Source organism: Pseudopodoces humilis, chromosome 2 (assembly GCF_049639895.1).
Source record: "Pseudopodoces humilis isolate 2021_Gansu_Grassland_sample_001 chromosome 2, ASM4963989v1, whole genome shotgun sequence".
Lineage (NCBI taxonomy): Eukaryota > Metazoa > Chordata > Aves > Passeriformes > Paridae > Pseudopodoces > Pseudopodoces humilis.
Genome location: NC_142201.1, coordinates 105,942,147 through 105,966,121, shown reverse-complemented (window position 1 = coordinate 105,966,121; position 23,975 = coordinate 105,942,147). Strand labels below are relative to the sequence as shown.

Below are 23,975 nucleotides of genomic sequence, written 5' to 3'. Positions count from 1 at the left end.
TGTTTCCTTGACAGGTAGTCAAACCTGTCCCAAGTTTTGAAATGCTAGCTTGTATTCAAAAGAGCTGAGATTACATCCCAATCCAACAAAAGCTTCTGAAACATGTAGATAATTTCTCTATAAGTTTGTGTCCTTGATTTCTACAGCTTTGTTTAAAGAACACTCCCCAGTCACAGAACTAAGATTTTGCTTGAAGCAAAGTATGCACATAAATCCTATTTTGGGTTAGGATAAGTGGGGAATACATGCATAAAACTGGGTCACAACAAAATAATGGCTACAGCTTGACTTATCTCCCTTAAATGCCAATTTTTATTTATATTCACATGCCTTTATTTATAATATATTTATATATGCACATTCTGAGTGTATTTTGATATCCCAGTGATTAATTGTAGAACGATGTGAAAAGGTGCATTTATGGTGCACCTGGGACTGCTCCCCTGCAGCAGTGCTCCGGAGCCAAATCTGGTGTCACCACTAATAGTCTTCCCAGGATCAAAGGTTGAAGGTCACCTGGCTAACAAACCATGAAGGTTACAAACAGGAGCATCAAACCATGAGAAAGGATGGACCCTCAGCCCTGCTTGGGGAGAGCATTAGCCTCAAGCCATGGACAGTCCCACAACACTAGGCCTTAAGAAGAAGTTGGTTTTATGCCTGTAAAAGCCATTTCATACTCTAGCTGGAGTTTTACAAGCTAAATTTATTTTTCTGTGCTTCTGTACTCAAAAATAAGGAGATTCGCCTCCTCTCAGATTTGAAAGAAAAAAAAAAGCTGGGAAAATGTCAATACATTAAAAATAACTTAGGGAAAAAATTTGGGAGATAATTTTACCACACAACAATGACACATGGATCCTCCATATGGCAGTTGTAGATGCCAAGATTTTTTTGTCTCTATTTCTTTGTCTTGATAATAACCTGGGTGTGCTGCAGCTAGCCCAGCTTCATGAAGTAAAAATATTTAGACCACATAATTTTTCTTTCCAAATTAGACTTTTTGCTATATCTGAAATGTCATGAACTTCTTAAACTACAAAAGAGCAAGCTGTTGTAGCTTCTTCATCTAGAAATGATCCCATAAATCAGTTTGGTGGGTGACAAGGGCTGCTTCTATATAATAGAGAATAAAAAAACCCTCATTTTGCAGTTAATTTCATAATTAGCAGAACCTGAGCCAACAGTCTTAGAAGCTGCCTATGAGGTTTCTGCAAATGTGGGGCGTGTATGCAGTGAGACACTGCAAAGAATGAAAATATGTCTGGTTTGTAACATTTCAGGATCATGGTTCTGCTGTGAAACATCATGTTTAAATGCTTCTGGGGGTTTCTATAGTACCACAGAAATACCAGAAACTATTTTGTCGCTAGTTTATAGTAATGGCAAAAAATAATCTAAGATTTTTTTGTTCCTACTTAGTAGGGAAGGTTCTAATTTGTAGCTTAGTTTTATCATACTAAGAAAGTTGAGCTTATAAGATTAAGTTGTTGCTAATCACTTAGGAGAATTGCAGAAAAAATATTTTGAATGCCTAACATTTTAATATTTCTCTTTTTGTTAAAGAAAATTCCTGTTGTTGTTTCTAAGATCTGAAAGGTTTTATGCGAAATAAATCATTATTTTCCAAAATAGTGAACAGGCTCGAAAGAACACTGGGTTTCAGGAGTAGTGGCAAATTTAGGCTCACAAAAACAAATTATTTTTTAGGGTACAGAGGTTGATGTTTCTGAATATGTAATTACAATGCAAAGACAATATCCTCTTTGAAGTATAAGGGTAGTAAGACAAGAATTGTGCTTACACAATTCTTAACCTTCTCAAGTATTGAAAGTTTCAGTGGTTAAGAAATGTGTTAAATAAATGTATGCTTCATAACTTAAAATTCCAGCTTTTTACCAAACCACTGTATGTATTTAATTAATAGTAACAGCAAAGACATGAAGACACATTTTAATTTGCTATGAATGTGCCAATTGTACAATTCATTAGTCTTTTATTCCCATTTGATAGAAGGGGTACAGAGAGGCTCAGGAATAGATCGAGAGAGGTCTCTGGCATCTTAGTACCTGTCTGAATTTGACTGTGGTAACTCAGAAAAAAAGTGACAGATTAAGATATTTGATTTCAAATGTAAGCAGCTGAGATTGTTTCCAGGCTAGCAGTCTTCCTTTCAAAATGTCTGTCACTCCTTAAGATTTCCTCTGCTTTCAGCTGTCTTGATTCCAGGAGCCAGAATATTCTCCAAAGTAAATTTTTCCTTTGTTTTCTTCCCAAGCAGTCACAAACGATTTCCTGTAAAATAAAAGAAATTTTTTAAGCATAACCTTATATTCTGCAGCTCATACAGAACTTTGCCTGGGCAAACAATTTTCTTTCACATTCATACTTAAAAATGGCATAGGGTTTACATTTTGCTTTGCTGGGAAATGGACTAGGAGGATGAGAGAAATATAGAAGACAGCAATCAAAGCCTGCATTTTATATCTGATTTCATGTTAGTTATATAAATATAAACCTAGATTTTTAAAATATTAATATATAACATTTAAACGTGTTTTGAAAAATCAGACACTACCCTTGTGTCTTATTCAGGATATTACAGATTAACTATTATATTAAATATAGTCAGTGGAAGGGAAAAAATTGTTACATGCTTACTGATCCTTTGATAAGGATTGCAAATGTTCCTTTTTATGCTAATCAGCTAGTTATTTATTGGTCTGGATGTGTTCATGAAGCCAGGAGATGGCCCCATTTAAGCTTTCATAATAATTTTGGCTTGCTTGATGCCTTGGGCTAGCTAGGGTAAACTTTGAAACAAGTCAGCTTTGTACAATCAGACAGCAGAGTGAAAGCTCCAAAAGATCATCAGGGTTTTGGGACATTCACTGGTGTCCTTTTTCTCCCTGTATTAGTTCCAACACCACAAGCTTCTAAACATGGGGATGGAAGACTTGGTTGTAGAAATCTGGAGAGCAACCTTCTTCAGAAAACTTGTTTCTAGCCACAATGGCACCTCAGATGTCCAGCTAAAATGAGATGATAATACTACCTTCTCCATCTTGCAGACTTCCGAGGAAAATGTGCTAGTTCAGGTTTTGAGAGCATTCAGCAGTGGTATCTGTGAATTAAATGTTTTTAAGGAAGTCTGATTCCTGATCATTCAGGGTCCATACACCTCGAACATTTTTGAGGTGTACTTCACTCTCTTGTTATCTTGTTATCTTTCTTGTTCTCTATTCTTTGCACTGGGACAACACTCTGAAACGGTCATGAAATTAATGATGAAGAGGTGCCTTGGGAAGTTGTATTAAGATCAGTCATGCAGCTTCACATCTACAATTTCCTAAGTTCCAAGTTTGTAGTTTTGTGACCATAAGAGTATACAAGAATTTTTTTTTACTTCCAGAGGTTTTTGGTTGGGAGTTGTAGAGGGTGTTGTATCATAACTGCGTATTAGTTGTTGCTGTTCACTAAAATAACAAAGTTTGTTGAAAGAGCCTATGTCTTGCTATACTCATTTCAATGAGACTCAGGCAGCAGTCTGTCCTGTTTCCAATTCTTATTCATTATCACTTATTTCTGTTGTCTGTAGATGCCTGCAAAACATAAAGGCAGAGGAATCAGACTTACAAGGGATGGCTTTCATCCCCCTAAAGGGATTCCTGAGAATATTAGAGGGATGAAAGCGAAACGCTGTGTTTTCATCCCTTCAGACTTTCTGCTTTTCTCCCCTTTCCACGCTATAATTTCATCTCCTCCCCTCCCAGCAGCAGCAGCTGTAGCTCAGCTCCAAAGGGCCCCTGGAAGCTCCCCCAGAGGCACCTCCCTGACCCCGCTGGGGCTGCAGCCTCAGCTGCAGCGGTCGGGGGCTCTTCTCAAGCCCAGGCTTTCCCTGTGGTTGAGCACTGCATGAGACACCAGCTGGATTTCACCAAGTGTCCTTGCAACAGGAGATCTGGTTCTTTTTTCCTCAGATATCTGTTTTCACTTTTTCCAGTAATAAAAATACAAAAGAAATCAATTGTTTTCTTAAAAGGAGCCACAGGCCGGACCAAATGTGTGCTCTCTCTGCTCCCGTTCTCTTTTCTCCAAAAAGATTAAATAAGATGGTAAGAAAAACTTCACCTCCCAACTTGCAGCTCCCCTTGACCTTGAAGCAGATGAGGGAAGCCTCTGTGAACACAATTTTTACACTAATACATCCTAAACTTTGTCTTATTTTCTGCTAACAAAACTTGTAACACAGAACAACTTGAAGCATTGAAAAAAAAATGTCAGGAGTCTTCAGGCTTGATTGGGGAAAATATTTTCTGTTGAGAAGTTTTTTAAATAAAGAAAATATCACAAAGATCCTTGGAAAGATTAAACTTTTTATATACACTTTGAATAAAATAATAACTGAATTAGTCTAGAATAAAGGGTTGATTATTAGTTGAGCTGTTGAAACATGAAAAACAGTTGCACAAGGATAGTTACATTTTGTAAGGAGGAGGCCAAAGAAAGAAATTACACTGCATCTAGAATTTTTAAAAGACACATTGTGTTAATAGTAATGGCTAGTATTCAATTTTTTGAACAGTGTTTTGGTTGTGTGCTAGTTCAGTCTGCTCCATACCTTTCTCCTGGAAAAATAAACCAAAAAACTTGAAGCCATTTGCAAAAAGTGCAGTATATCTTTTTTTGCCCTTGGAAAAAGATAATTTCCCTTTCTTTTATTGATCATCCTTCTTCAAAACAGAAAAAAAAAAGGATGGGAGTCATGTTCTCTGCTCTTTACTTTTCAGTGGGAGCAAAAAAAAAAAAAACCACCCTTTAATTTGCCTGTGAAATAAGATGTGAAATCAGGAATGGAATATTTTTCTCTCTTCTAATCTTCAGATACTGGCAGGCCAAACAAACCATGGTCTGAAATATTTATTTCATTTTGCACTTTGACTGAGCAAAGATTCCCAGGCAATCTAGTATCCCTGAGTTTTGTGTGAAAGTGATGCTCAGTGTGTCCCAGGTCCTCAGCTGATACAATCCTGTTTGAGTCTCTTTTCATTCCTAGCAGTACAGCACTTCCAGGGGTCACATAGTATTTATTAATGTGATATTTCCTGGTGTGATTATATCTGTACACCCTGTAATTTAAGAGCAGCAAACCCATTGTATAATAATCATTCCTAAACTGCAGTTTCAAACATTTATCATTTAAATATTTTTCTCTAAAATTAATATCTCATGGTTGCTTTCACCTTGGTTGGATGATGTATATAAGAATGAACACAAAAGAGAATCAATATAGCTATTAACTGACTTGCCCACAGGATATGATAAATGAGGGGCCAGTTTAAATTTGACTAAATTTTCCTTGGTAGTATATCACCTGAAAAATCTTCATGTACCTATAGCATTTTTCATTGAGTGCATTTTTTTTCTACTCATGAATGGCCTTTATTTTCAATTGTTAAAATTGAAATAGTAGAATTAGGTTATCATGGATATTAATGTCACAAATTCAGATTATTAAATATATATTGATAAAATAAGCTGAATGGGATGAGGAAGGGCTTGGAAGTGTTTCACTTTAGTCTGATTTTTTACAGAATAGGGATTCTGCTGTGACAGAGTCAGCATCTGTTGGATCTCCTGCTCTAGTCTTTTCTGAATTCAGTTGTTAATTAACAAATAAAGATGGAAGGAGTCTCAAAGATATACCTGAACCAGTGGATGTGAGGTGCAGTTGAATTTTGTCCACATATTAGATAATATTTCACTATACACCAACTTCTCTCTTTTAGTTGTCTTGAGAAAGATACCTGTGGTGGGAGGCTTCAAGGAAAGTGGGAAAGGTTTTGTCTAGGACTTTGAGTGGGATGACTGGAGGGGGCAGGACCCTGGGACACTCACCCTGAATCTCGTCAAACATAATTATGTTCAAGTTTCAAGCTGAGGAGAAAAGCTTAAATAGGAGCTTACCTAGGGAGCCTTAGGCATGAGTGCTAATCAGTGTAAAACTGGTTAACATTTCAATCAATGCTTATGGGAGGTTTTATTTATTTATTGCAATCCTTTTACCCAGTTTTCCCTTCATCATTGAACATAACTTCCTTTATGTTTCCATTCCCATGTGTCACTTTTCTAAGACTAAATACATTTTCAAAATCAAAATCATACTCACCATCAAGAACAATAAAAACCATTAGGAAAACATCTTAGATTGAGTTTAAATATATTATTTCTAATAAAGAAATGTTTCTGGTTTAATTGCTCAGTGTTTTGTAGCTAAGGTAAAAGTTCTAAAATATTTAACATTTTTAGAAGCTTTTCCTGAAGGGCATTTGAAATAGTCTTCAGGTGTGAAGTCTTTCTCACTGAGTTGTTTAATGTTTTAGTTTTGTTCAGTTTTGGGCATTTATGTGCACTTACAGCTTATTCATTTCCAGTGTTAAGCTTTCAAGATTATATCACATCTCCTTGGTCACTCTACAGTTGTAGAACAACAACACAAGTTTTGGTAGAGTTGAGTAAACTGTACAGCTTGACTTACAGGAATGATGGGGTAAACTCAGTAGTTTCTTCAGGTTTAAAGTTTAAATTTTCTCAGTGTTTTCTGAGATTTCTTTTCCTATTTGAAACATAAAATAATAGAATTCTTTGCTGTTTTATTTTTTAACTAGTGTTCAATGTCAGATTGGTCTCTAGCTGGATGTGTTATTTGATCCAATGTGTTACTCTCTTTATTTCATACCCAGCACCTTCTGAAATTACAATGCTTTTCCAGGAATCCTCTATAGTCTGGCCTCCTAAAAGGAAATATGATTGTGTTCAATACACTAAATATGCTTTCCTTTTTCTAAGGTTCTTGTGCATTTGTATTATTCTCCTCTCTCCTTTTTCCATAAATTTCATACCCATATTCCCACCAAAACAAATAAACTTGAAGCCAGTAAAAATATTAAATTCCTTTTCATATTGTTCTTTTTTATGGTAGAAGTTTAGCATAGTAATTGGAATAATCCTGGATATACATAAAAATCTTTAGTATCATAATATGCTGAAGTTTCAGACTAGCAAATCATTAGATACAGCGTGCAGTTGTTTAAATTCAGCAGTAGTAATAGTGTGTCACTGAGATCTGAGCAACCTCACAAGTTGTTGTGATATTTGTACAGGTCTGGATCAATGGTTCTGTGATTATCAGTGCCTAAATCTTCTGAGATTCTGTTATGTAAGATACCTGAACTCTGCTCCACCTATTCAGGTTTGCTGGCTCTTTGCAGTGAGCTAAAGTTTTCCACTGGAGTCCTAACCAGATTTGGAGTGTCCCCACTGACCAGACAGTAAAAATGCTGCTGAAGGACATTTTCTAGGTCTAGTGTCACCTCTGCAGTGCTCCAAGCCTGCTGCCCATCTGTGGCACCCAGCAGGGGTTGGGGGCTGCTGGCCCTGCTGTCAGTGGTGTCCCAGCTGGGGCAGCCCTGGGCTGAGCTGTCAGCCAGGAGCAGAGAGGAACCCCAGGGGCACCAGGGCAGGAGCTTGGCAGGGGATGCTGATGTTCCCCTCAGGGCTCCTGTGCTCATTTCGGCACCCCATGGCAGCATGCAGCGCTCAGACCGGAGCCAGGGCATCATCTTCCCTGCTGGAATTTCAGTGCTGGGCAGCAGTCATCCTAGCCCGTAGGGATGAAGCATCTATTTCTGACTTTATCCAGTTGGACATGTTTAAATTTGCAGAGGATCTCTGCTAGAGGCGCTTGAGGGCCCCAACAATATGGAACCAATCACGCTAGAAACACATGAGATGTATAATGTTGCTTCAGAAGTATTTTTTATTTCCTGCCCAAAGCAGCTGCACCAACACATTAAATGAAGGTAGGACAAACAAACAGTCAGGGCTTGATAAAGAAATTTTTCTTTTTTCAAGCTGCCACTCTTGCAGTGTTGTACTTTAGGTCAGCAATATTAAAGCGGTGACCCAGTCAGCAGTGATATACTTGGGAAAATTTCTGCACTTAAATCTGACACAATGAATTCTTAGTCATCTGTGCTTCCATTTTCAGTTCATTGCTGGTGATAAATGAGTCCCTTATTATGAGATGCCTAATTTCCTGGTCTCTAGCATGGATTCTGGTGAGGTTTGGATTATGAGGGGCTTGGGTCTGCTTTTTAAGGGGGGAATAACTGGTACAAAATACAAAGCACAAAATACAAGTGTTTCCCTCCATTTGCTATTTAGTTGTCATTCGGTATCTATCAATGCGCAAAAAAGCTTCTGATAAGGTTATGCCTTTCTCTCTGTTTATCTCAGAGGTCTGGTTGGTTTTTGAACCTAGATGTGTAGTTTGGTTTTCTTTACCATCTTGATAGTCTTATCCATCAAAATTTTGATGTGGCTGTTTTTGTTACTTACATTGGCATTGTTCTCACCATATTTGTGTAGTTTAAAACTTATCCTTCAGTGTTTGTACTTGATTGCTTTGGGCTTTGTGCTTCCAGTTACAGCTCTAATTCTGGGATTCCTGTGGATCTATTGAAGGTCCCTTCTTGTTTCAAAATTACTGCCTCTAGCTAGTAATTCCTATGCTCAATGTACACAGTATTGCAAATTAACAATATTTAGAGAAATCTGTAGATCCTTGTAAGCCCAAGTACCCCTTGCTGTGTTGTATGATTTCTTATCTGGTATTAATTTTGCAGAGTTGAATTCTGACAAGATAGAAGAGTTATTGATTGTTCTCCTCCTCAGCTATTTCATTTCATCATTGTTCTATTTTGTCTGGTGTTTAAGTTCATAAACCTGGAGTAATTTTTGACCTTGTGCTTTTTTTTGAGGCTGACATTAATCACACTGAGAAATGAGATTCCCAGCTGGAAGATGCTAAAGAACCATTAGGAACTATTCCATTAACTTACCACTATTTTATCTTTCCCGGTTCAGGCTGAGAATTATTAAGTTGATTGGGACATATCTGTATGTTTCATTATGAGCTAGATAGTAATTGCTAATTCTTTATTTGTGGCTGTTTCTCCCACTTCCCTGAAGTATTCACAGCTGTGCTAACAGAACGCTGCATCCAGTCAATGGGAGCATTTTGCTGCTTTAACAAGAAAGGGCTTCAAGCCTAATATCAAATTTTCCAGGCAAATGCTTACATGCTCCATCATTTGTTTTCTTAAGGATACGATTTTAAGCAGTGAGTGCTCAGCTCAGGTAAACAAAGCAAGCAGAAACACCTGTTGTACAGCTTCTCTCCAAGGCACAAACTCAAAAACCTTCTTTGTGAAATGCATTTCATTACTCTGCAAAAAGCAGAAGTTCTTCAGAAGAGCTTTACAGAGAGGATGCCTGTGATCAAGTAACAAAAGGAAAAGAACTTCCCTGAAGTTCCCACCTCTATTTAACATGAATAAAAGAAGACAATTTTTTAAAAAATCTTTGTATTTAAAAAAAAGGCATTGTTGCAAGTGAGTTTCATTTAATACATTTGGAAGGTGAATAGGAAAGGGAATTCTGGACAGCTTGACTGACTACCATGTATGTGTGGTTTGATGATGCTTGCAGCTTGCTGTAAATTTATCCTTGTGGAGAAATACTGATTGACAGTGCACGTTTTTCAACTCCGTGCCTTTTTACAGTCAGTGTGAATATCTCTTTGCCTTGTAAGTCACCTTTTCATGTCACTTCAAAATCATCCCTGTGCATTACCTATCAAATACTGTCCTGGTAGACCACAGTGATTTTAATTGTCAGCTACAACAGGGTTAAACCTTCATTTTTTTAATCCTCGAATCACTCCACAGGCTATAGCACACTTTTGCTTTGTACAGAAGACAAGGTAAATAAAATGTAGTTGGCTTTAAGTATGGAACAACAGGGACCTTTAGAGCCTGTCCTGTCTGCTGGCTTCTTTGTCATGGCCAAAAAACTGGGATGTGGGAGACAAAAAGGAAGAGAAAGCACTGAAGAGCAACAACTGGATATATATCCTCTAAGAAATCCATATGCTAAAGGTATCAGTAATCACAACGTGGCTGAAGTCACTGTTGGAAGGTAGAAAACGTGTTTGGAACAGAAAAATTGTTTAAAATGTAGCCCTTTTAAAAGGAGGGGTAGTCAAAACAAACCAGAATAGCTAGGAGTGTCTTCTGAAGGCAAATAACCTGAAATTCTTGTGATATGAGGGAGGCTTTCTTGCTTAAATATCTGTGTTAACAGGCTGAGTTATTTTGTGCCAGCGTCTTGCCTTGCTGGACAGTGTATCAGTGCAAGCAGGTCTGTTTTTTCCTCTAAGCAAGCATTGACATACATTGATTTAATATTATTCTTCATGCTGAGCTCTGCAGATAGACTGGTAAAATGCAAATGACACAGCTGTGTTGCAGATATATCTTTAACAACTCAGAAGATGACTTTGCATATTCAGAGAAGCAAGGGAATGAGAAAGGACTTTTTCAGCTCTTGGATTGTGTACATCCCCTTCAATATTCATTTTTATGGTAGTTTTAATTTCAAATCATGTCTCTGCAAGGTTGCTGGTATGCTGAATTAATTCCTGCATTTTTCTTGTTTGTCTGTAATTGTCATTAAAGAGGGAAATTCATCACCTTCACAAAGTTCACCGCTCAACTGAAAAATATAAGGGGTAATTAAGCATGGTGGGATTCTTGCTGTGTTGCAGCTCTACAGCAAAGAGCAAGGGAACCCAGCTCTCTGCTGCTATTTTGGGGGCAGCTTCTTGTAAAGCAGCTGCATAATTCAGCCTCAAAACATCCTTGTAGGGCTGAAGCCATGGAAGGGGAGCTCCAGGGGTTAATGACTGGAGGACTGGGTGTAGTCTCAGAGAGTTTAATTCAGTAGTTAGGGGATTAGTGCAAGAAGTCCAGTAGAGCTGGAGGATTTAATAACCAGTTCTTCAGCTGTATATGATATTAGTTGCTATTATTTAAATATCTTGATAGTAGTTCCCACAGCAATCAGAACTTTCTTGACAAACGTGTAAGTTTACTTGGAAGAAAACAAAATAAGAGGTCTTCTAAGGGAGAGAACATATCCTGAAGCAAGTTAAAACTCATAGTTTGTAGTAAAGAGAAAATACTTGTATGAAGAACGCTGTCTAGCAGGTCTTATGCATATGCCATGTTGAACATAGTCAAGATAACTGGTGAGCAGTTAAAAAAGTCCTTTATTTCTGCATTTTCTGAATAAATATTGCTTGTTACCTTGGAGTAGAAAATTCTGTTACAAATCTGGTTCTCCGTCCCTAGAAAATGGCTTCTTGTCCTAATTAATCACAGCGCCTTGCACAGGCTACTGATGGGTCTCTTATCTACCCCTGCAACCAAAGCAGCTGGGGCCACCACCTGTTAACTCACTTGCAGCACATTTAATTAGCCTGAGTGGCTGTTACCTTCAGGCTTGGCTGGCAGGGGAAGAAACAGGAGCAGATGCCAAACAGGAGAGAGTGCTACAAGAGACAGCCCAGGAAGTCCAAGGAAAAGCCAGAAAAAGTCAAGGAGCCAAAGGGCAGGTGGAGAGAGGACAACAGGCAGTGCAAGTTTGCTGTGCTCTCTGCCAGATCCCAAGTTTTGAGAATTCAAGTGTTCAGTCAGAAATGTTCCTGTGTAATTGGAGCCATACGGTGACTGCTCCCACCTAAGACTTCAGCTTATGGTTCTGCTACCCAGTAAAATATATTGGCTGGATCTGTGTTGACATTGCTCAACACCTTTCTTTATTACCTACTGCATAAACAAATAAATTAGTTGCAAAGATACAACAAGGTTGTTTCATGCTTATGCATAATAATGTCCTCACTCATTTACTTTTTTTTTCTTAGTTAAAGGTTGTTATTGAATGAATTGTGAAAATAAAGGGAATAAATAACATTCTTACTGAGGTTTTATCAGGATTTCAGTCATGAACTGTTTTTGAAGACAAGCAGAAAACAAAAAGATACTCAAACCATTTAATGCTTTTTACTCTTCCTTGCTTTAGAAAAAAAATCCATTTCTAAGGGGTTTCTTTTACACTAAGAAGTGTTCTCTCATCAAAAGAATGCATTTTGAGTGTCATGGATAACATTTCTGTACATGTGTGTAAGTGTATATTTTATTTTTAGACTACTTATTGAATTGCTAGAACACACTTGTACAAGCTGTTAATAAAAATAGCATCCTTGTGGATTTATTTATAATTTACTTGAGACAGATCCTCACATTAAGGACATTGCCTTTTCCCCTTAGCTTGAATCCTTCTTAACTTCTGAAATGAGACTGCTGAGCAGTTTAAATTTTTAATGAAGAACTACTTATTACTTATGGAGACTCTTAGCTGATGAAAGTGATCATAACTCCCTAAATTATCCAACTTAAACAAGTTAGCTGGGTGAATGTGGAAGTCTCTAGAAGGATTATGAAAAAGAATACTTCCTCTGAGCTGTTATGAAATATTGGTAAGGACATTTATCACATTAACAGGTTTCTGATACAGACCTGTGAGTGCTCACCAAACTGTGATAGTCTAAAGGTGGCCTAATTATTCCCAGTTCTGCACATAGCCTGAAGGTTTTCCTTTTTGTTCCAGATCTGAATAGGTCTACACCCTTGAAAGCTTGTCTGTACTTTTCTAAATAAACATATATTAGATAGTACTTTCCCTGCACAAAATTTGCTTCTCACAGATGAAATTATTTGACTTTTATCAATCATTCTCCTTTAGCTGCTTTTCTTACTATGTTTATGCTCTGAGAGCATAAACTGTTGTCATCGTGCAGAACCAAGTGAAGGAATAGGAATAAATTAAATATTCTTTAAGACATATTATAGTGAATTTCTACTGTAACTCCAAAGAAAACCTAGAATAAATTAAAGTACTGGATAAAAAACTTGGCCACTAATTTACTAATTTAGTTCCTCATCTTAGGCTATGGTTTGATGCACTCCCAGATGGGTTTTTTTTTTCTGATGTCTCTTCTTGAATTCATCTAGATCACTAGAAAAGAATCAATGGGAATTGATCCAATTTGTAGAACACAATTCTTATATTGATAGTAGTTTATATTCATTTGCTTCACCCTAATCTTTTATTAATGCTCATTTGCAAAATGCTGTTCATGCTGTTTCTTTCCAGTTTTGTAACATCACGCTGCTGATGATAATGAAATTCAGAGAAACATAATAAGAAATATTGAAGTTAGAAATTTTGGAACTAAATATGGTAGAAGTATCTATTTTTTTGCAGTCAAATGTTTTTCAGCAGGTGACTTTCATTTCAGATAAACAAAGATCAGTGTAGAAAGCCAGGCACATGAAATTCTTACAGAAGTAAGAAGTTGTGTCTGTTAAGGTCTTTTCAATTTTCCTTTATGTCTACCAGAAGGCTGGGCCAGGGCATCAATACTGAATCATCTGGGGATTTTTAAGGATGCATCATCAATAAAATGTGTCATCCAGATATATCTCCTGGTTCAAAAGAAGCAATGACTGATGGCATCACTTTCGCTTACCAGTGGGGAAAAAAGTCACTGGTGACTTTTCTATGAAGAACAGAGCCATGGTTAAAAACATGTCTTACATAATTTTTGAAGTTAGGATTGTAAAATGTACTTGAATATAAATAGCTGTGTAAATAAGTGTGTCTGTCTGGTTTGAGGTGTTCAAAGAGCCAAAAGAATGAACAGTAGTAAATATTTACTATTTGGATTTTCTAAAAATTTTGAAGAGCAAATTAAAGCATGAATGGTGTGGCCATCCAATAAAATGGAATAACTTAGAGGTTTTAGTAGAAAATTTCATTGGAAAAGGCTCCTCACATTCATGTAAATCTTCTGTGCTCTCCAACTGCCACTAGCACCTAAAATTGTTCTGAACCTGCATGATTATGCAAAATCCTCTTTATGCTTTGAAGAGGTCATACGTGCTTGGGCTGACTAAGTCTGAAAACATTCCACCAAAAAGCTGGAGCACACAGTGCTGGTAAACTTAACACTCTCCTCTCGAGTCCAAGCAGATGTTTGTTGGGTTTTTTGGGGTTTTTTTGTTTGGTTTTTGTTGTTCTTGTTTTGGGGTTTTGTTTGTTATTTTTTTAAATGTCTTGCCCCTCTCAATGAATGGTTGCTCTGGAAATGTCCATGGAAAGAGAGAATGAGATTTTTTTATCATGATAAAAGTGTCTCAAGTGCTCTGTGAAAGAAAAGTGTAGTAGCAATTGTTAAGGGGTGGCTTGATCCTTATTTTTTGTTACTCTAGGCTTCACTTTTCAACTTCCTCTTCCCAAATAAACTCAACTAAGGGGAAGAAAAAGGAGAGAAGTCCTTTTGACTTCTTCCTGAAGTTTTGCATACTTACAGGTGAAAGTATTTTTTTTCTGTTTAATTTTGGTTTTTTTCGGAGGGGTGCACTATGTTGATTTTTTGGGCTTGTTTGGTTGTTTTTGTTCTTTGGGTGGAGTTAAGTAATTCTTGTCTGACACAGAAATTCAACCAAGATGTCCAACCATATTGGAGAGTTGTTTTTTTTTTTTAAGGGAAATCTCTCTCTGTCACTTCTGTGAAACCTCTTAAGGACTGATTATGACATTTCTTTGAGGGATGAGGCACCAGGTTCAGCCTCTGCTTTGACTCAGATTGAACTGTAAATTCTTTATATATCAGATGAATTGTTCTTGGGTTTATAGTTCATTTACTTCACATTTTCTGGCATTGTAATAAGTTCAAAAAGTGTAATGATGTAAAATTTTTTATTATGATTAAGAGAGCCAAGTTGAAAATTGCCTGATCATACAGCATGGCAGTCATAAGAAATACATCATGTCTTAACATTCAGGACTTTTACTAGGAATTCAACAGAGTGCCTTCACAGCAGTCCTGCAGTGAAATGTGTTATTTAAGTCAACACTACTTACCTCTGTGAAGTTTTTACAGACTCCCAGGCAAAGCTGGAACTTCTGATGGAGCTGAAATTCAGCCCAGGACAGAGGGCAACAGCCCAAAATGTACACTTATTGTTCAATGAAATGTAGTGAGTCATTTTCAGCCAGAGACCTGAATTTATTAGTAGAATATAATTTTCAATATCAGGTGGAAAAGTAGCATTTCTCAAAGAATGAGAGAGTAAACAGTGTCTGTATAGTTTTAGATTGTAAATAACAATTGCATTGTCACCTACAGATATTATGTAAGTATCAGCAGCATCAAAAAGAAACTAATTCCCTCCCTCATTTATTTTTGCTGAGTGATTGGAGTCAAGATTTGAAAGCCTAAATAGCTGCAAGTAATTGTAGCCTGTTTTTTAAAGCTGCTTCTCTCCCAGCCTGTTTGCTTTACTGAATTCACCGCATTTCTGAGTTGGAGACCAGTATTGTTAAAACTCCTAAGGGAGCTTTGCTAGGGGTGTTAGCATTGGTTGGTTGTGAGGTGCTGTGAGAAGGATGGCCCACAGCCTGGAATTCCAGATCTGAGGTGCTATCTTAGCTAAAAAAGTCCAATTCGTTGTGCAATTATATTTTGCACATGACACCAAACGTTACAGTGACACACAGAATACTTCCAATAGTTTTCAGTGTATCTTCTTCCTCCTCAATCATTTTGAGTAGTGTGTGGTTAAATCTCCTCGAATGCAATCAATCTCTCAGAATGATGATCAGCAGGTTCATTGGTTAAATTTGGTCTGGGCTTCCTGTAGTCAATTATAAACCTTTGCACTAAAAAAGGTAGGCACAGCCTCTGCCACTTAAATGAATAAAATGTCCCGTCCTTCTGTCCTTTACTGCAGTAATTTAAAACTTTGACCCAATCAACCCCTGAATGCAAATGAGTGAGCAATCTGGAGAAACAGAGTGTTGATCCAGTCAATCTACAGCCATTTTCAGAGCAGATTTTAAAGATGTACGTGACATTGGCCATTAGTGAGCCAGCAAAGATGAATGGGCCAATAAACGAACATATTTCACTTCTTTCATCTGCCAAGATGAAACATCATCTTGGTGTTCGGCTGCTTTTTGTTGTTTGGTCTTTTATTTTCTTAATTTGCACGACAGTATTTTGAAAGGCATGCTATCAATCCTTTAATTGACTTTTCTAAAGAATTATTTTTTTTCCAATAAGTCCCCTTGAGTGGGTTGGTCTTGAGGATTTTGGTTTTCTTAATATTTTTCCTTTGTAACTCATCAAAAAGATTTTCATCTTTAAAGATATTGTCTCTAAAATTGCTTAGAAAACAAATGGATAAATGAATGTTTGGCATTGCATTTTAAAAATAATAGTGAGTGAACTAGCAAAATTAAGCATCCAGAAAAAGATAAAAATCCCCTTGTTTTTTTTTTCTAGTTTTGTTTCATATACAGTTGCTTTAGGTGTTTTGTGAAAGTTCAGAGTAATTTTTAGCAGTGTGGATTTTGTTGAAAATGAACAGTTATTTTCAGTCATTATAGAAGTCCAGAATATGTCTGAGAGAGCAAAACATGTCTTTGCAATAATTAATAAATTATCTGACACCTGTCAACAGAGAAAAAAGGAAAAAAAAAAAAGCCTATTGTTGTGGAAGTGTTATTTTTGCAAAGACATTTGCTTCTTGAAGTTTTCTTCTGAGCAAAATACTAATGTTTTTTTTTAGGTATTATCTGTTGGACAGTGCACTGTGAAAAGTAAACTAAAATAGGATTTAAGTCTATTAAACAGTTTTACACTGAGAGTAAAAAGGTGCAGTGATGTGGTCAACAAATTCCTTTGGGTTGTGCTGTTTTGCTTTCAGAGTAACTGAGATTTTTGTTTTGTTTTGTTTTTTGTTTTAAATTATTTAGTTCATTATGAGTTATATTCTTAATGTTTTGTGGTGTTTTGATCAGCAATTTATCTTGGAGTCTTAAAACGTGTGTTCATTTCTGTGTTAACTGACCAGCTGCCCTTCCTTTTTTTTTTTTTTTTTTCCCCTTTTCCAACGTGACATTGAAATGGAGGGATTCCTTGCAAGGATGTTTCGGCAGAAAACGCATCTAACTCCGCGGATGCTAAAGTGTTGCCTTCTCACGGAGGGCTCTATCCCTTTCCCCTGCCCCAAAATCCCAGCAGAGGTAGAGCAGCCCCCTCCGCGCTCGCCAAGCCCCAGTGGCCCCCCGCCTCCTCCCCACAAAGAGGTGAAGTCCCCTGGGTCTGTAATTGCCAGGAGATGAAGCGATGATGGGGAGTGATCACAGTCAATAGCTTTGATTAACAATAAGGTGGAAAATTAGCAATGCTAGCATTCAGCTCCCCTGCCTTCCCGTCCCCATATGCTCCCCGCAGCCTGCGCTGGCTGGTTAGCAGGGTGGCCACTGTGGCTGGCTGGCTGCAGAGCGACACTGGGACTGGGCAGAGGGGGACAGCGGGCAGCTTTCTGGGGACCCTGGACAATGCTCCCCACCGTGTCTCTCCGGGCTCCACCACGCAGGCAGGGGAAGGACGAGGTGTGCCGTGCGCTGGCACTGTGGCTCTTGCTGTCATGTGTGGATTTAATTGTGTCTGGACGTGTTGTGATCAAAATGGCAACTACTGTTAGTCCTGTGACCCCATCAGCAGCTCTGGTGTTGTTTCCGACAGACTCCGAAGACCTAGAGAGGGGGAACGACAGCGGGACACCACTCCCCACCTCTGATAACGGCGACAATTCGCTGGGCTACACAGGTAGAGTGCACCTTTCCAAAATATTCCTGACTGCCTCCTTCTGACGCTTTCCATCTGCCATTGCCACCTGTATACGTTCCTTTAATCATCTTTGCTGGCTGCCTCTCTTTCACCATCACCTTCAGAAGTTCAACGTTGTTGGTGCTGTTGGGAAATATTATTGTGTCTTTTAACTAACCGAGATGACTGTCCTTGTGTGTGTGTTAGTACATGTCAATGATTTAAATGTTTATATTTGCCTTGTTGAGACAATGCACCCATTATTTTCCTTTGAACTGCATATATTAGTGCATGAGGCAATATATTTTCTCAAAAAAAAATTTCCAAAGACCAAGGGGATTTTTCCATATGTTTATTTGGGGAATTTTTTGCTTTGTTTCTGTTATAAACAAAAGTAAAATACGTTGCAGCAGGGAAGAAAACCCAAATGAGACTAAACTGTGGTTGGAGAAGAGTTTGTTTCATTGACTTCTGCTTTGCATAAACTACAGAAATGTGTCTCTAGGCCAAATAAGAAAAGCCACAGAATAAGCAACACCATGCAGCAGTGATTTCTGAGGAACCCAATCCTGGAACTCCTCTGCAGCCCGAAGTGTTACACAGCTCCAGGAGTCACTGACCACAGCCCAGTCTCAGCTGCATTCATGGGTTTGCATGAACTAGTGGTGGTCCAGTGTGACTCAGATATTCCTAACTAAGACAGTCTTGCAGGGTACAAGAAAAGGACAGGCAGGTATATAAAAGAGAGAGAGCAATTTCTTGTCTATTCATAAAGCTTCAGGTCCTGTTATATGCCACTTACAGTGATTGCAGCTTTCATCACCTGTCCCTCACAATCATCTCTGCATGTGGTTTAAAACCTTGACACATAATTTTATTTCAGTTTAATTTTTTTTTTAAGGTAAAAAAAAAGTAAAACAATACAAATTTCCCCTCAGTCAAGATAGATGTCTTTTTAGGAAAACATCACATGAATCCTGCTGCATGTGGATTATTTAGACTTTTCTACATTCTGAATATTCCTATTAATTTTGTTCTAAATTCTTCCCCTTGCATGCCCCATGTTTGTCACGTGTAATTTCTGATGCGTGTGGGATCATCATATTGACAAAAAATAATTAGACTTCTGCTTTCAGAAAGCAGGGATGGCAATCATGATCCCTGGTTTTTGTGTTTAAACAGCCACTAACTTACCTGGAACAGCGAGCCAGACCCTTTTAATAATAAACTGGCTTAGTTTTATCTGGAGATGAGCAATTGGCTCCCCTCCAGCCTCCTCGCACATCCCTGGTCTGGGGCTGGTGCTCTGCAGGCACCTGAGAGCCTCACACCAGCCCACGAGGCAGGAGAGGGGCCCTGTGTGCACCCCAAAAGGCTCCTTAGGCACAAGAGCAACAGGGGTGAGGATTTAGAGGGACACCCCATCATTTTTATAGCTGGAGAGGGGCTGGAGGCTTGACGCAGGCCCTCCCATGACAAGTGCGCTGGGCGGGTGATGGCAGGCAGAGGGGCAAGGGCTGCAGGCAGTCCTGCTCCAGGATTTAAGGCAAATCAGGCGGTGTTTAAGGCAATACCTCCACCCTGAGCTTGGGGGCTTAGTACAATGTCCCAAACAGAGCACAGATGTCCTTCTGCATCTGTCCACCCCCGAGGATCCTTGTCCTGTTCCAAGGTGTGCATGAGCAGCTGGACACGCATCCCAGGAAAAGCCTCTGCGGGGCGTTGCGGCTGTTTAACCTCCCTCTCCGGGACTAATGGGGTCATTCAAGAGCACTGACAAAGTCAACCCCTGGTCTAGCAGCTCCCCAGAGGCTCCACTTCTTAACTCTAGGCCGTGTTTTAATAGGGGGTTTTCAAACAGGCACAAAAGTCAGGATCAAGTTAGAGGCAAACACAAGCTGAACAAAAATTAACGCCTAGAAGATGACTGGTCTTGTTTAATTGGAGATTTTGTGGCTCTATTTGACTGAGCACCAAGTGAAGGAAAGATCAAGTTTTTCACATTTAAAGATTTAATGATCCAGTACTTTTTCTCCATTATGTAATAGTAATCAGTAGCACTGTGTGTGTATGCCTTGGTTTATATAGAAAAGCCCCGAGGAATTTATTAAAATTAGTCCAACAGGTTTCTGTAGTAAGCAGTAAGAGTTTTAAAAAATAATATTCACTGGAATCCAACCTCATAGGTGAAGTTGCCTTTTTTATTCTTTTTTTCATCCTAGCTGTAGGCTAATTCATATAGGCCTAATATGGAACATACAGGTTTTACAGAAGTATCCTTAGATAATTTTTGTTCTCTCTTACCTTTACAATTTTTTTTCTCCAAAAGGGAAACCATTCCAGAAGCTTTTTTGTACTGAAAATTCTCTGACTCTTTCCTGAAATCCCTTGGATTAAGTTCATGATGCCTGTACCCAGGGGTGAAATAAAGAGCAGTTTATTTTTCAATCGTGTATCTATCTTCAGGTGGTGCCTGAATGGACAAAACCCATTCAAGTTGATAACTGCTGTCATACCATAGGATTGTACTTTCCTGCTCATACTGAGAGCACTGATACATCTGCAGGGTGCATCTTCCTCCCATTCCACATAAATTTAGCTGCAAGGTATAGAAGCAAAGCATTTGCTTGTATGGGAAGTTTCAGGATTAAAGATTATAACCTTTTTCTACATCTTTTCCTTTCCCTAGATGTTTTTCATGGTGAATACATGCAGCTGTTTTGTACTGTTTTTAAGTGAATGTACACAACTCATAGGGAGGGTTCCAGTGTGTTCTCCTAAAGCTGCCTTTATCACTATTATTTATTCTCCTAAATCTGGAGATATTTTCCTGTCCATTTAGGTTTTGTTGTCTCCACTGTGGATGTGAGCACTTGAGTTGAGAAGTAAGCTCATTCCAAAGAGTAAACACATCAATTTCAGGGGGGGACAAGAGGAGATAATAACCCAAAATGTTTCAGAAAAATTTGAAGTTGCAAGTACATTTCAAGGTTGTTACAACAAGGAAATTATGAACTTTATTTGATTTCTCACTATTCTCAGTATGTTATAGGAGTGAACTCTAGATTTTTTTGTAATCATTAGGGCAAAGTGACATCCAGTAGATGTCACACTTTTTATAGATGAGGAGGGTTTTATAATTAAAACAATTATTAATAGTTATTAACTGTAGACACTACTGGAGAAGCTTAATATGCATCAGTATTAAAGACAATCACTTTCAAAAAAGCATTTGTAATGTGCATAGGTAGGGACTGAATAAACCACAGAATTAAGAAAAGAAGTTCAGCCACTGAGGATCCTGAAGGAGTTTATAAGAAGGTTTTTTTTCCTTGCATATTTAATACCAGAGAAATACTAAAGAATGAAAAAACCTCTAAAATCTGATGTGACCCCATAGGCAGCATAGATGCTAGATGTAGCTGGATTGATTCAGCAAAGAATTTGGGTTTAAAACGTTAAGAATTTTTAACTGTATCTCTGTCAGTTTAAATAAGTGAGGTTGGAAGATTACCTTGTCTGCATCCTCATAACAGATCAGTTCCACTGTGTCAAGGCCAGATTGGGAAATAACTGCACAGTGATGATGTGTAACAGCAAAAATCTAAATAGCTGTTCAAACCACATGCATAAAGAACAGGCATAAATCACAGTGAGATTCAATAGAATAAAGGAATATGAGTTAGATGCTTGGTATTGTATTTAATTTGTCCTAAGGAAGACACCCAAATCTTTCTGAAATGTTGCATGACCACACTTGCTTCTCTTTCTACAGACTTTAAGGAAACTTCAGATAACTAGCACCAATGTAGATACTTAAAAATGATTGCAAGTAATTTCACATCCCCATCAGCTTGGATTTAAGTTCATAAAGGAGAACCAGGTGATAGGAGTGAGAGAATATGATGCAATTTAATTTGATCACCGAAGGAAGACAGGGGAATGGAAGATGCAAGTAGGAATTTAGTTCTATGTCAGCTTTAGGCTGGGGAGATGTCAGACCAAGCTATTGTTCAGAGGAAAAATATGGAAAATCACCTGAATAAGATGCTGGAAGAACTCAGGGGATGGAAGATTTAGGAAAAAAGGCCACAGAAGGAAATGCCTTTAAAAAGATCAGGATTTCCAAGAGAAGGGCTTGTATTTAGTCACTAAATGGAGCAGATGATGTGTTGAGTGAAGTCCCATAGTCCTGGAGAAGCTTTGAGAGCCACAACTCTGCAGCAGGGAGCAGGGGAACCTGAAGAATATAGGATAAAACCATCTTGAATAAAGCTACTAAACATATTTCTCTGTTTAATATTTACTGTTAGAGCGGATTTTCAAGAAAAGACTAGAGTAATTAATATTTCCGCATCAGATATCACATGTGGCGTGCCATCCTGAATAGTAAAGGTTTCCTGTTGGCTCACAGGCTTCTTTTTTCCTCCCCCAAAATAGTGCAAAGGCAGTAGGTGTCAAGCATGGACCTCTGTTATTTTCCATATAATCAATGGCTGCAGAGTAATCTCTGAGATTGCATTGTGCTGTGCTATTGAAGTGTGTGCATGCAGGATATCCCAGGAAGTAGCACATTTCCTGTTAAATCAACTGTGACATAAATATTGGGGATCATTTAACAGATCACAGAGTATCGCTTGTGTTACAGAGAGCAGAAAGATGGCTTGTTAAATTAACACTATGTAGTCAAACATTTGCAAGCAAGGATCACCTCACCACTCCCCATTAAGTAGAGTCACAGCTTTGTAAAAGGATATTTCCAAATACTTCTTTATTCCTGGTTTTCTCAGACGACTCTTCCAGTATGCAAAGAAATCCTCTGGTTCCCAACTGAGACCTGAAATTAGTCTTCAATCTCCCCTGTCCCTGATTTTAATCATGAAAATATTGTGGTGGTATTCTTTTGTATAACAAAAGATTACTTTTTTCCTCACATTGCCTTTTTTCTTTACTACTTTGTTGTTATGTCATCAGGAGATTTGTTCTTAGTGGATCACTGCTTGTCCCACATGAAACACGACAGATTGGCCTTGGAGAGCATTTTAAGAAATGAAGGGGAAATTTCTCTTCATTTCATGGCCATGTCTGAGACTTTTCTTCCTCTAGTCCAGTTATTTTGCATAGGTTAAGCTATGTATTATAGCATGCTTGTTTTGAAAAGTGGTAGTTCAGAAAACATGTTCAAAAAATCATTTCTTTCACATCAAAGGTGGAAATCTACATTATAATACCCTGTGAGAAATGGGAGTATGTTTCACTTTTTTTTAAGATTAGTAGAGGTAGTAAACGTACATACAGATTTTGTGGCTGAGAGGAAGAGGGGAGAGGAGAAAAAGCTGTGATATGCAACAGGATTGGAAATAAAAATGTTGGAAAGAAATATTTTCTATTTGACATTCCTTCTAAATTATCATATTTTGTGTAAGTTAGAAAGTAAGAGCAGTACTGAGGAAAAAAAACACACAGCAAAAGCAGTTTGGCTAATGGGCTGCAAAAAGTGATGGACAAAGGTGTAGGTTGCAGAGTGTGGGTACTTTTGATTTGGATGAGGCTGTAATTTCAGATGGGAAGCAGGTAGCTAGCAATGTCTGAGCAAAACAAAATCTTATTTGCATGCAGGAATTCCACGTGAGCTGTTGGCACGTTTCATATTGCACTGCATTCATTGTGGCAACCACCTGTAGAGAAAAACAAACACTTGTTTGCACTGCAGAATCAGCAGACATCTAACAGGGCTGAATGAACCACTAGATCAAATAGCAGCAACATTAATTTTTAATTTTTAATTTTAATTTTTAATTTTAATTTTAAATTTTTATGTTTTAATTTTTTTTTTGCAGTTACAGAATCCTTATTGCTAGTGGTAATACACAGTAGACTTCAGCTGGACATTATCTCAGGATATGAACAAATCTTGCAGTTAAAACCCTTTTCCCAGTCTTTCTCTTTAAAACTTGTTAACTGAGCAAGTGTGCTCTTGAGTCACTGGGAGGATGAACAGAAAGACCCAGGATACCAATTTTCCAATTTTCCAAAGTTACTTCTTAGAGTACAATTGCACTCTAAATCCAGGAGCAGATGGGTATTGTTATGCCTATTTAAAAAAAAAAAAAAAAAAAAGGATCCCCTGCTCTTGTATATCAGCAAAGCTCTCTGTTCCCCATGTCAATCTAAACTGTCAGAAAAGTCTTTTCAGTTTTATCCTTCTCTTTGCAGGCAGTCTTCTGACACAGATACTGAGGATTTGTTTTAATATGTATTAAAATATAGATGTAAATTTAACACAAATCAATAGGATTGCCTGCCAATGAGGGCAGGCAACACTGAT

At 38.0% G+C, this 23,975-nt stretch overlaps 1 protein-coding gene across 3 annotated transcripts in view; it reads left to right on the top strand.

Annotated features, from left to right (window-relative positions):
• ROBO1 (roundabout guidance receptor 1) overlaps nucleotides 1-23,975 on the top strand; it is a 690,461-nt gene that overhangs the window by 319,339 nt on the left and 347,147 nt on the right. For all 3 annotated transcript variants that reach the window (XM_088050995.1, XM_088050997.1, XM_088050994.1), the window contains exon 3: nucleotides 17,564-17,647. In XM_088050995.1, coding sequence (XP_087907121.1) covers nucleotides 17,564-17,647 — 84 coding nt within the window. The remainder of the gene's footprint in view (nucleotides 1-17,563; nucleotides 17,648-23,975) is intronic.